This window comes from Corvus brachyrhynchos, unplaced genomic scaffold, assembly GCF_000691975.1.
Source record: "Corvus brachyrhynchos isolate BGI_N302 unplaced genomic scaffold, ASM69197v1 scaffold17, whole genome shotgun sequence".
Lineage (NCBI taxonomy): Eukaryota > Metazoa > Chordata > Aves > Passeriformes > Corvidae > Corvus > Corvus brachyrhynchos.
In genome coordinates this window covers 13,339,851-13,352,842 of record NW_008240046.1, presented here as the reverse complement: position 1 = coordinate 13,352,842, position 12,992 = coordinate 13,339,851, and the positions used below count along the sequence as shown (strand labels likewise).

The 12,992-nt window shown below is 38.7% G+C and overlaps 1 protein-coding gene across 1 annotated transcript in view; it reads left to right on the top strand.

Annotated features, from left to right (window-relative positions):
• TENM3 (teneurin transmembrane protein 3) overlaps positions 1–12,992 on the top strand; it is a 1,268,339-nt gene that overhangs the window by 1,242,834 nt on the left and 12,513 nt on the right. Inside the window, exons 31-33 of the mRNA XM_017744521.1 lie at positions 6,250–6,425; positions 7,112–7,347; positions 12,900–12,992. The exon at positions 12,900–12,992 is cut by the window's right edge and continues 7 nt beyond it. Coding sequence (XP_017600010.1) covers positions 6,250–6,425; positions 7,112–7,347; positions 12,900–12,992 — 505 coding nt within the window. The remainder of the gene's footprint in view (positions 1–6,249; positions 6,426–7,111; positions 7,348–12,899) is intronic.

Below are 12,992 nucleotides of genomic sequence, written 5' to 3'. Positions count from 1 at the left end.
TCTGGAAGGCGACAGTGCCCAACACACAATGAAAAAGGGGCAGAGCTCCTCACCCAAAAGGGGCTGTATCTTCCTGCCGCTGTTAAGCAGGAACACAGGCGAAGGCAAAGAAGTAAAGAGAGGGGACTCCCCATATATGTTCCACGCAGGTTTATTCCTGTGAAAAGACAGGGACGAAAAGGCCAATTGGTCGGAGGGTCCAGGGATGGGAACAACACATAGGAGGGACTCAGGGAAGGATCCAATGGGGCGTCGAGGAACAAAGAACTTTCTAGAACCAATACATATTAAATAAGGAAAATGAATATACATAACTTCATACATAAAACAAGAAGACAAAATATTAACCAATCAGGGGAAAACATGCAAAAGACAGAACAAGGGAATCAGGGGTTCTCACCATGACTGAAAGTTACATGCTAAACTTGGGTTGCTGACCACCACAGCTGGGTGTCTGAGTTCTTCTCAGGACAAAGAGTAGCTGCAGCCACCTGCACCGCTACAAATACTGATTTTTTTTTTCCATAAAATCATAGAATATGAGTTGGAAGGGACTCACAAGGATCATCAATATCCAGCTCCTGGCCTTGGCCTGGACCCTGCAACAGAACAGCTCCAAGAGTCCCACCATGTGCCCAAGAGCATTGTCAGAACACTTCTTGAATTCTGTCAGGCTGGTGCTGTGACCATTTCCCCAGGGAGCCTGTTCCAGTGCCTGACCACCCTCTGGGTGAAGAACCTTCTCCAACATAAACCATATCCAACATAAACCTCCTCTGACAGAGTTTCATGCCATTCCCTCAGGTCCTGTCACTGGGCACCACAGAGAAGAGATCAGTGCCCTACCCTGCACTTTCCCTCACGAGGATGTTGAAGACTACAGTGAGGTCTCCCCTCAGTCTCCTCTTTTCCAGGCTGAACAAACCAAGTGACCTTGGATGCTCTGCTTTACATCCTTCTTACACTGTGGTGCCCAAAACTGCCCCCAGCACTCGAGGTGAGGCTGCCCCAGTGCAGAGCAGAGTGGGACAATCCCCTCCCTTGCCCAGCTGGCAATGCTGTGTCTGATGCACCCCAAGGATACAGTTGACCTTCCTGGCTGCATTTTTCTTCATGCTTAACAATATTCCAGTTAAGAAAAAAAGAGAAATGCTATCACTTTTTAGAAAATAATAAAATAAAATTTTAAAAATCCACTTGTCATAATTTACAGGCTACTAATATATACCAAATTGTTATTTGCCTTCTTCTTGTTGAGCAAAACAAAATATTAGGAATACATACTGCCATATTCTTTATTGATTGGTGTTTTTATAAAAAAAATATTGTTATATCTCCAAAAAGGTCATAGTTTAATATTTCAGGTTTCCCTGAAATATAATTGTACTGTGAATTCACAAGCAAGATGCTAAACCTTTTAAGATACAAATACAAGTATACTGTGTGGAAATAAAGGAATAAATGCAGGTTATAAATGAGTAGTTATGGATGCACTGAAGTGTCTATTTCAATCAGACTAAATAAGAAATGAAAAAAAAAAAAAAAGAAATCATTTCTGCCCATGCATCTGTAGATTATTTTCACCTTTTTCATTCTTAGCAGGCTCATTCAGTCCCTCTTCAGACATATAAAAAGCAAAAATGCGTATCAAAATGAAAGTAATGTAGAAATGGAGTAAAGGAAAAAAATAGCACATTTCATTATGTTCAAGTTGAAAGTTTTCTTTCTTTCAACAACCCACATAATGGTTAAAGGTGGCCAGAACTAGAGCTTCCATTAAGTTGCCATGCCCAATTTTAAACCAGTGGGGGACAGAAGAGCTCCCTACGGGCGATGAAATGACAATAAAAGTGATGGTATATAAACTGTGGGCTTCTTTCCTTTTGATCGGCAAGATAACCATTTTGATACTGGTTGAGCATGCAATGAAAGTGCTACTGGAGTGGCTTTTCTTTACTGTAGTTTTCCAAATCTGAATTCACTATTTGGGAGGGACTAAACCTGCAGTGTGCTACGGAGGCTGAATACAAGTGAAAGAATGTATTTGGAAACCAAAATACTTTCATGTTAAGGACCACGGTCCTCTATGTAAATGTAGCTTAAATGGCCTCAACAAGCCAAGAGAGACACTTCATTGCCAGGTTAGGACAGATTTTTCAGCATGTTGTCAACATGGTATGCACCTAAAACAACAACATGTTGCACTCCTGAATGTCAACCTTGAACCTTCTGTTCTCACCTGCCAAGAAGCAGCATTCTGGTATAAAATGCTTCCCATTAATAGTTTGAAACAAGTAGGGTAATGTTCCATAAATTTTTTAGCCACTCTTGGTAATTTGAGATGCATAGAGGAAATACCTGATGTGAGTTGACTGAAAGTGTAACAGTACTTTTCTTTCTACTGTCAAAATTATACATGTCTATATTATGAAATGCATTCATGCTTCATTTCTTTATTACAGTATCCCAACTAATAGTATAATCTGTAACCAGTCTTAAATAGTTAATATGCATTTGGGACCGTATGTCTTGTTATCTGAAATGTGCTGGAACTGGTGTGCCTTGCTCTTCAACCTGACGTTTACAACAGCAAAAAAAAAAAAAAAATCACAGAATTTATTTTGTTAAGGGATTGTGCTGCAGAGGTCTGTGGAAAAACAGTTATCAGTCATAACTTAGCAATTGGCTTTAGGTGCAGCCTTTACTATACACTTTATTTCTACAGCTCCCTATTCTACATTGAAATAGCTTCTGATATGAATAATGCTCTGCAAGTTGGGGTCGAGCTAAATGTGCTACGGACTAAGATAAAATGCACTTGAGAAACAAGTCAAAAATAAAGAAAGTAGGACATTTCCATCTGTGGCAAGGCTTACCAGGAAGTTATTACTGCAAAGTGAAGTGTCCTACATAGCCTAGAACAGAAAATGGTCTGGGAAGGCATGTAATTAAAACTGAAGGAGATGAACAATGGAAGAGAGACTTCCAGCAGGTGAAGAGCAAAAGGTCAAGAATCTGGGAAGCTGATAATCATTATCTCTGAGAAATTCTCACTGCAGAAGTGGAAAACTATCTGGCAGTGGCAGCTCATCCTAAAGAAGAAAAAGAATTTGATCTAAGGGGAACTTCAGCTACCAGTGGTGGCAGCTGTCCCCACTGCTGCCTTCGTAGTTATTGACCAAATATGAAGATTGTTACGTTAATGCGAACAGAAATGAGCTGAGGGGATTAATGCACACAATGTCACATCCAGGGAGCAAGTTTCTGGTTTAGAGTTTTGAAAAGTTTATGTGAAACTCACTCTTGAGGAATTGAAGAGGTTGGTTGAACGGCTTTGCTGTGGAGCCTGGAAAAGGAGAAAGATCAGAGGGCTCCATGGTAACACGTGTGCCTGAGCTTGTGTTTGGATGAAAAGATCAAAGAGGCTGTGAAATGCCAAATATAGGCGCTCGCCCTCTAGACTTCAGATCTCGTTCCTTTTAGGGCAATTTCAATATTAGAACACTAGGCAGATAAAAAGAAATCTCTCAGTCTAAAACTGACAATCTTGGATGAATAAATTCACCTTGGCAGCAGAATGCAAGGATATTTGAATGTAATAAGAAAAATGGCTGCAGAATGCCCAAAGGTATGAGTGATGTTGCTATGCTGTGCATTGATAAGGCTTTGATTGTGGGCAAGAAGATAGCAAGTATAAAGTAAGTTTAGTATTCGATGTACAGTGAACAAAATGAAGGACACACATTGCAATCTGTGATAAAATGGAATATGTAGTGAATTGTAGAAAGGCCTATTTCCCCTTTTTCTTTTTGTTCCTGGCTATAAAAGTATGAGAAATCCTATTCTTACCTTTCACATCTCAGTCACATTTTCTTCTTGCACTAGGATGCCTGAACCAAGCAATCATGGCTTTTAAGATTCTTTCAGCTTTACAGTCATGTTTTTAAGAACATGAATGTGTAGCATGATTTCTTGCTGGTCTTTGAACTCTCCCCCACTGTAATAATATTAACTGCTTATCTCAGGCTCATGATGTGCTTTCCCATATTTGTGAAAGACGGGACCAGTTCAAGAACTGTAGGCACAGTTGAAAAGTAATAATGTGGAAGCAAGAATGCATAAAAGAAGGATAGCACAGTTCAGTGCTGCATACTGCACTGAAGCCACACACTGCACTGAATACTACTAAATGCGTAGCATTTTCCAACTCAGGTGGTATACTGAGAAATAATTAGTTTCTCACAGATACTGTGATTAAAAGGGAAAAAAGTTCTTAAAGGGAAATCTTATCTTTTGTGCCTTTAGTAAGCATTGTTTGGAATAAAGACCAGTACTTGGCTACTGGAATCAAAGGATGGAAGTAATTCCCAACAAAGTAATTTGATACCATTTTCAAACATAAAGCAGAAAATAGAAAAGGACACTAATTGGACAATATATGCTCCCCAGGGAATTGCAAAGGGAAGCTGTGCATGAAAATAAAATAAGGTCTTGGAACTGAGGAATGAGACTGAGGTCATGAATAGGCTAGCAGTCACATTCATGCACAAGGAACTTCAGTATGTTTGTTTTGGTCTCCCGCATAAATGGAGTATCTCAGCTTGCCGAGTCCAGTATGTTAAAAAGAACCCCAATTAGGGACAGAAACACACTGGAAGAAACCCCATTATCATGAAATGTACTTAATTCAAAAAATAAGTTTCCCCACTTGACTTCCCTGGCTTGCAGTATGGTTTCTGATTTTTAAACATTCTTTTCTCTTGCCTGTTGCTAAGTGAAAGTCTTACACAAACAAGGGAAATCAACTGTGCTAAAAGGAGGGAAATGACCGTATGCAAAAAGCTGTCAAATCTACAGAGTAAGATTTGTAACTGGAAGAAAAATTTTCTTAACTTAATCTTTTCAGTTACAGCAATGCTGTGCAGTACTCATGCTGTTCAGAGAAAGTGTGTTGTGGGTTACAGCTGTTAGGATTAACTCAATTTAAGAAAGTTTCTGTAGCCTCAGTGATACACTTGGGGCTTTGTGGGGGCTTTTTTTCGTTTTGCTTTTCTTTTCCAGTAGGAGCAATTTTGATGATAATTATCAGCATGAAATGTCCAGCACATTGTGGGGACCTGCAGGGTCATGTTCTAGTTACTTTAAGAGACTAAGGCAGGCGTTCTTCAGCTTCTAACTACATGGTCACAGGAGAGGAATGGCAAACTCCTGAGAGCAAACAGGTCATACATGGGCATGGAATCATCCTTCGGGTGCTTTTTTCTCTGTTGTAGCTACAGAGAGGCTATACTTCAAAACAAGGAGCTTCAGCAGAACACCTAGGCTGACAAATCAAGACTGTAGTACTGGAAGAGCTAATCTTAAAGACAAGTTTTATGACCACAAGCTCACACTGTGCTTTACCTCTCTCTATATACTGTGTCCAAAATACGTTTGGATGTGAGCATGGTCTCTGGTCATGTACCAACAGGGTATACCTAACAGCATAAGAGAAGACATGGTTTAGATGTCATAGATCTACTTCAATTACAGAAATTCTATCTACCTATTCATATTAAGTGGATATATAGCTGTTGGTTTAAATAAATGTCAGTTGACACAGAAGAAAAAATCTCATGGTTTGTGTCACAATTCTCAAACTATGATCCGCAGGCAGTTAACAAGTTAGAGATGCTAGCTGTTCTGGTTTCCAGCTACAAGCAGCTTAAGTAGATTAAATATTACCCCAGATTCTGTCTCATAGTACTCATAGTAATACAAGGGACAATAAGCACTCAGGAGGACAGGTGTTCTGCATAATCATTGAATAAGAAAGGCCCAAAAGACACTCTTATTAAGATACCCTTTTTTCAAAAATTTTGAGGATTCCTACTCAATAAAAGTAAAATCTAGTCCAGTAATAGGGAGTGAGTACAGAATGCTACAGAATTTAGCACCAAAAAATATGCTTCCTTTGAAATGGTGAATTAGATATGCAGCAGGATCTGGTCACACTTCAAAGAATAATATGCAGATCTGAAGATCCATCTGTTTGCTCTTGCTATCACCATTGAGGCTGCTGTAGTTAAGCAGCTTTTGAGTACTTCAAAGCATGTTTGAAGTCTTTGCTATGCCTATCCCATGCACACATAAAAAAGCAAAAATGCCTTAACAATATGAGTAGCTGGTATTTTTGTTCATTTTACTTGTAAGTGAAAACAATTTGTTTCTGCTATGTATCATTTCTGGACGGTCTGGTTTTTTTTTTAGCTACGATAGCGAGGGCCGTCTAACAAACGTTACATTCCCAACTGGAGTCGTCACTAACCTTCATGGGGAAATGGAAAGGGCCATTACAGTGGACATTGAGTCATCCAGCAGAGAGGAAGATGTCAGCATCACTTCCAACTTATCATCCATTGATTCTTTCTATACCATGGTTCAAGGTACTGTAAACAAAAGATTTCTCAGCAGATACCAGCCTGAAAATTGTTTTCTTGTGGTACAAGCAGCAAATAGAAGTGAAACTTTAGGGGCACAGTGTTTGGAGGAACGGGTGATACATTCACATTTTTACACCTATATAGAAACAACTGTTCAAGGAAAGCAGTACTTGCGACAAACGTGGAATTAAGTAAGTTTTCTAACCAAATAGCTTTTGTGAGCAGCTGTGGGAAGTAAAATACTTACTTTGTATTAGAAAGGAATCTTGGCAAGAAGAGATGGATTGAAAAGGAAATAGGTACAGAAATAGTATGAAGTGATATTTTAGCTTAAAAATAGCATGCAATACCCCAGCAACCACATCCTTGCAAAAGTGAGTAGTCATATGCTTAGGATTAGGCCAAAAATGCCTAATGAAACAGCAGAGAATGTGTTTTGTGGCAGTCCAAAAGATATACTGTGAGGATGAGACTTTCTTAAGTGTTTAAGTAACTTTGATGATGGGTCCTAAAGGCATTTTTGGTCCTATGGGATACATTTATTCTTAACAATCTCACCCTGGCTCTTTATTACCATTGAGTCAGTTATGTGAAGTCAAGATGCACATATTGCATAAATATGTGTCCAGTACAAAGGCAGAGTCTTAACCCGTGTAGGTAACCTGTAATTCTCTTCTTGGCCTTTTCAGATCAGTTAAGAAATAGCTACCAGATTGGTTATGACGGCTCACTGAGAATCCTATACGCCAGCGGCCTGGACTCACACTACCAGACAGAACCGCACGTCTTGGCTGGCACTGCCAACCCAACCATGGCAAAGAGAAACATGACCCTCCCAGGGGAGAACGGGCAGAACCTGGTGGAGTGGCGATTCCGGAAAGAGCAAGCCCAAGGAAAAGTCAATGTCTTTGGCCGAAAGCTTAGGGTAAGCACAAGCATATCTACTGCGTTCTCATAAAGGAATGAGGAAATGTAAAGATATTCCTGTAGGTATTGCCATCCAACAACCACAGCATATTTATTGCAGACAAGTTGACTGTAGATCTGGAAGTACTTGTTTTTATTACTTCATTTATTGGCTGTTTTATTTATTAATTGCTCTTTTCTGTGTGTCGTGGTTTAACCCCAGGCAGCAGCAGCCCCACACAGCTGCTCACTCACTCCCCCACCAGCAGGATTGGGGAGAATTGGAAAAGTAAAGTCCAGAGAACTCATGGGTTGAGATAAAGGCAGTTTAACAGGGAAAGCAAAAGCCACTCACACAAAAAGAAGTGGAACAAGGAATTAATTCACTGCTTCCCATGGGCAGGCAGGTGTTCAGCCATCTCCAGGAGAGCAGTGCCCCATCACACATAACAGTGACTTGGGCAGATCCCCCAGTTTACACACTGAGCATGATCCCATATGGTCTGGAATATCCCTTTGGTCAGCTGGGGTCACCTGTCCCGGCTGTGTCTCCTCCGAGCCTCCCATGCACCCCCAGTCTCCTCACCAGTGTGGCAGTACAAAAAGCAGAAATGGCCTTGGCTCTGTGTAAGCCCTGCCCAGCAGTAACAAAAACATCTCTGTGTTATCAACCCTGTGTTCAGCACAAATCCAAAACATAGCCCTGTACTAGCTTCTGTGAAGAAAATTAACTTTATCCCAGCTGAAATCAGCACACTGTGGAATTTAAACTGTTGGTTTTAGCCTGGAATGGTTAAAAGGAATAATTTTCTGCTTTCCTTCACTGTTTTTCTTTCTGGTACTGAATTCATGCAACCGATTCAGGATCCTGTTTTATTCTACCATAAGTTAGCATGATCCCTGGATTTTATTTCTTTTTTTTTTAATTTTAAATTAAATTTGTACTACGACTTACTTCTATGGTAGAGTTTAACTGTGTGTGCATGTGTATGGCATATTCCTCCAACATATGTCTTTACCATTTTGTTGGCATTTCTTCTTCCTATATAGTGAGTGAAATACAAGTAGGAAGCAAACTATGATTTATGACAGCCATTTGGTAAAGACAACACAGATTAAGCATTTAAAATTGTGTTGCCAGGAGACCATTTTAAGACCACATCACAGATCAGACTTACTATTAGAACTGAACTCAGTTCTTTAAAATAAGGCCTAGGCCACTTGACTTCTTGCCATTTGAAATCTTAAAATATTTTGTACCTTCCATTGGGACAAGAAAGGAGGGCATGCTGTTATGCAGGTTATATTACTCTCTACCACCTTCTCTACAAGAGGAATGTATTTTTTTCCAAGAAGGAAGAACAATTATGTACAGTAGCTGCTGCTTAAGAACAATATACTAGTACCTACCTGTGGCAGCTATCTTACATGGATAAGGAAGAGGAAAAGGAAGCCATGATTCTGAAGCACATCCTTGTGGTTCTGGTTCATAGGCATGTCATTACATACCACAGTGGTATAATACACCTGCCATTATGGATACACCTGTTCATTTATTAAAGAAGCCCAAGAGAGGTTTGGCAGTGAAACAAATCACCATGAGTGTGCAGTTCTCAGAAGTAATGCTAAGTTTTGGCATTCAAGTGCCAGAGGAGGTAAAAGTTAAAAAGAGGAGGTAAAGTTGTCAGGGGCAACTTTAACTTAGACAAATTAACACCAAAAAAAAAAAAAAAAAACCACAACAACAACAACAACAACAACAACAACAACAAAAAAACCAAACCAAAAGAGAAGAGCAAACAAATTGGAAAGATTTAACAAGATGGCAGGGAAAATGAAAGATTACTGATTAGGACAAAATAATACTGATTAAAAGTGTATATAGAAATGGGAGAAGTAGGGCAGGTGGAGAATGAGTTAATAAGAGAAAAATGCCTCAAAAAAAAAAAAAAGGAAAGAAACTTGTCAGCAATGACAATGAACAAAAGAGGAATGTTTTGTGAAATTGATTTACATGGAAAGGTATTACCAAAATGTCAGTCAGGGGTGGATGGGGGATGTAGGAAAGTAGAAAAAGAAAACAAGAGAAAGAAGAGGAATAACTTATGGAGCTCATAATTTCCATGTACAGACAGATATGTCATCAGCATTTTGCTGCAAAGAAGACAAATGTAGACAAAAAACCGTGACAAAATGTATTGCCAGTAAATGTACTCATCTCTGTGACACTTTCACTGTGTTGTACATATGCAGTATCTAATGTTATAAAGTACACTGTCAGATACTCTCTTGGTTTTCTCTCTTGTATTAGTTCTACCCAGTACTAGTAATCTTTCTAAAGAAATTAATTAGGAATTATGTTGCCCTTCCTTAACTCAACAATCTTCTGTCAATCTTGCTTTTGTTCCAACTTGGTGTTTAATTGTTCAATAAGCTAGTTCTGTCTCTGGAGCTGTATGTTTGATCTATAGGCTGGTCATAGGCAAAGGTCCTGCCAGTCCTCTGCACGGAAGAGCCCTTTTAGGGCCTTTGTACTGAGGGTCTCACAAAGGTCTCAAATAAAGGAGCTGGTATGAATTCTGTCTCAAGGGATGCACCCAGACTAGACCAGTAACACAGACAAGGGAGCTCACAAGAGGCATTTGCTCTGCCTCCTCTTGAGACCTGACATACTCCCAGCTATGCAGAGGTCCCCAGTTTTCACATTAGCTCTTGAATCTCTCTGTAAGACACAACAATATGTTTCTACTCCCAACAGAGGAATCACAAACAGATTTCATGCTTCTCACTGGAAAGAAAAACAGGAATTAAAGCAGAGGTGGATAGACGGAGATGTGAATTACTGAAACATATCAGGACAGTAGGTAGGGACTGTCAGAAGATTCAGTTTTGTGTCATTAAGTGTCTCTTCAGTGGAAATGTCCTGAAGTACAGTTTTAATCATAATGAAACCCAGAGGTTTCAGATATATTTGGAGTTTGTTTGTCTTGGACACAATAAAAATATTCAACTTTTCCTGTAGAAGCATTTTTAGCAGAGATGTTATCAAGAAGCACTTCATAGAAGGCACTGCTGTAGCTGAGATGAGCTATTCCAGCCCTACCCTGCCCAATGAAAGAAGCTGTATCACCAAAACTCATTGTTACTCTAATTGCCCATCTGTATTGAGAGATTAGGCAAGTACAGCCAAAATTTCACCAAAAGCTCACATGCCTGAATGCAAGAGCTCTGTCAGCAAAGTCTGAAAGCATGAAACTGGCTGGAACAAGAGGTATTTCCTTTCCTTCCCCTCCTATCCTGCCCTTACACAGACCAAACAGATGGGAAGTGAGAAGGCAAGGGATGACATTATCCCAGTTAGCAGCTAGGGCAGTGAGATAGCGGATTAAGTACTTTGTTGCAATTTATACCGGAAGGATGTGCTAAGCCAAGAAATTTACCACAATTGCTTGGACGTCTGCCTTAGCCATAAAACTAGCCTTCTTTCTTTGCCAGTTCAGAAATCAGAAGTGTCCATTTTAACTTCAGTGTCTAATCCTGAGAGGTGGACGAGAAAATTTATAAAAATCGTAATTAAATGTAAAGAAAGGGGAGGTGGAGAGAAAGGGAAGGAAAAAAATCAGAGAAGCAAAACAGGCAAGGACATGCAGAGATGAGTGCACGCATATGTGGGAGACACTGGGGGAAAAAAAGCCAGAGATAAAGAAAATTTAAGGATGAATTTAGATAAATGAGCTAATATTAGATGTTGGAAAAAATTTAAAAACCTACCTGAAAACAAGTAAAAAAGATATTACAAAAAAGGAGTTGAATGGGAATACTTCACAGCTAAGTTTAACCTATGTCTAGAATCAGTCCTGTAGCATTCATTTTTCAGATTATATTTAAATAACAATTGATGGTTCATTAAATAGGTAAAACAGCTATTCTGCATCTGCTAGACTTTGTGTTCTTTACTTAGGAGATCTACATGAAAATGTGATTTTTTTCTTAAATTGATAGTGCAGATTCCTCTCATGCCAGTGATTTCATATTAAAAAAGAGAAAGGTATTGTATATAAATAGACAGACTGAGCAAAACTGAGCATTTGGAGGAATTTTATATGCCTATGGCCTATCACCAGCACTTTAATACTTTTTATAACAATAATAAAGGATCTAATTTATATTGATCTTTTAGAAGCTTATCAGCCTCAGGGTAAAAGTATTACCATCCATGATATATGGAGTTTTGAACATTCAGCCTGAAAAAATGAAAAAATCTTCCGGTCATTTCTTTGGTGTATCCCTATCTATTCTCATTTTTTTTCTGAATGTTATGTAGCCATCTTTGTTCACCTTTTGTAATGTATGTATGAAGTACTTGAAAAGGAATTTTTTAAAAATTCTTAATTCACACAGCTCTCTGTCCATTTCTACCCTAATTCCCACATGTTTGCAAAATATAGTGTTGAAAAAAATCTCAGTTATCACTTTTTCACCCCACCTGGAAAAACTTTTAAAAGACACAGCAGATACAGAAATGATTTACAGATGAACAAAGAAACCCTCGAGGCCTGTTGGAGAACACTAAAACACAATTCAGTGCTGAGGGGAATGGAGAAATGAAAAGATACTGGTATAGGAAAAGAAAACCAGACATTTTGTTTTTATAAATTCAAAAATGAGAGCTAATTCAATGAAACTGAAAGTTGGCATATTTGGAACACTAAAGGGAGGTGGGGGGTGGATTTCAATGTAAAAGTATTACCTAGAAACCACTATCCATCACTGTAGTTTAAACATATCAATAACAATGTTTTCAACATAAATGTGTCTATGCTAAGGCTTTATTTTCAAATCAAAATACTTACAAACTTCAAAGCATTTTTAACTGTTTTTCAATGGTTCAGTAGTCTCCTAGTCATTTATGGCTTTAAGTGGTCAGTTAACTAGGAGAAAGATACAATCCTCTGCTAAGGATTTCAGCCTTATAAATACATTGCAGCAGTGGATGGCGCACTGAATTAAATTTCCATTTGATCCAGAAGGGGGATGCCTATGTTCTAAAAACTGTTTAACCTTAATTTGAAGATCTAACATGCTTTTGAAGATCTTAATTCTGTATTTACTCTTTTGAAAAATACTTGCTGTGAAGGATTGGGATTCAGTTCTTTCTTAGCATGGTTGTTACGAACTGGAAAAGCAGTTGCTGGGAATATATTTTGACAATAATTTGCTAGATATACTTCAGACTGCCTACAAAAGAAGTAGTTTGTTCACTGAAATGACCCCATTTATTACAGAAGTTTTCAGTACACATCTTTCAGTATTTTCTTAGCAGTTGACTAAGCATCAAGAAAGAACACATTGCAACAAATTCTGAGCCATCTCTTCATATAATTAGACCTTCTAAGGTAGATACTAATATAGTGCCTTACAATTATATCAAGAAATTGCTAAAATAATTCACACATATAGCAAATCAATCACTGTAAATGGTATTTAAAGAATAGCTAGCTTTGTGGAAATAACAGGTGGCTGGGGTTTGAACAGCATGATTTATTGTGTCATTTTGTTTGCTTTAAAAAGGTTAATGGCAGAAACCTCCTTTCAGTTGACTTTGATCGAACCACAAAGACAGAAAAGATCTACGATGACCACCGTAAATTCCTGCTGAGGATT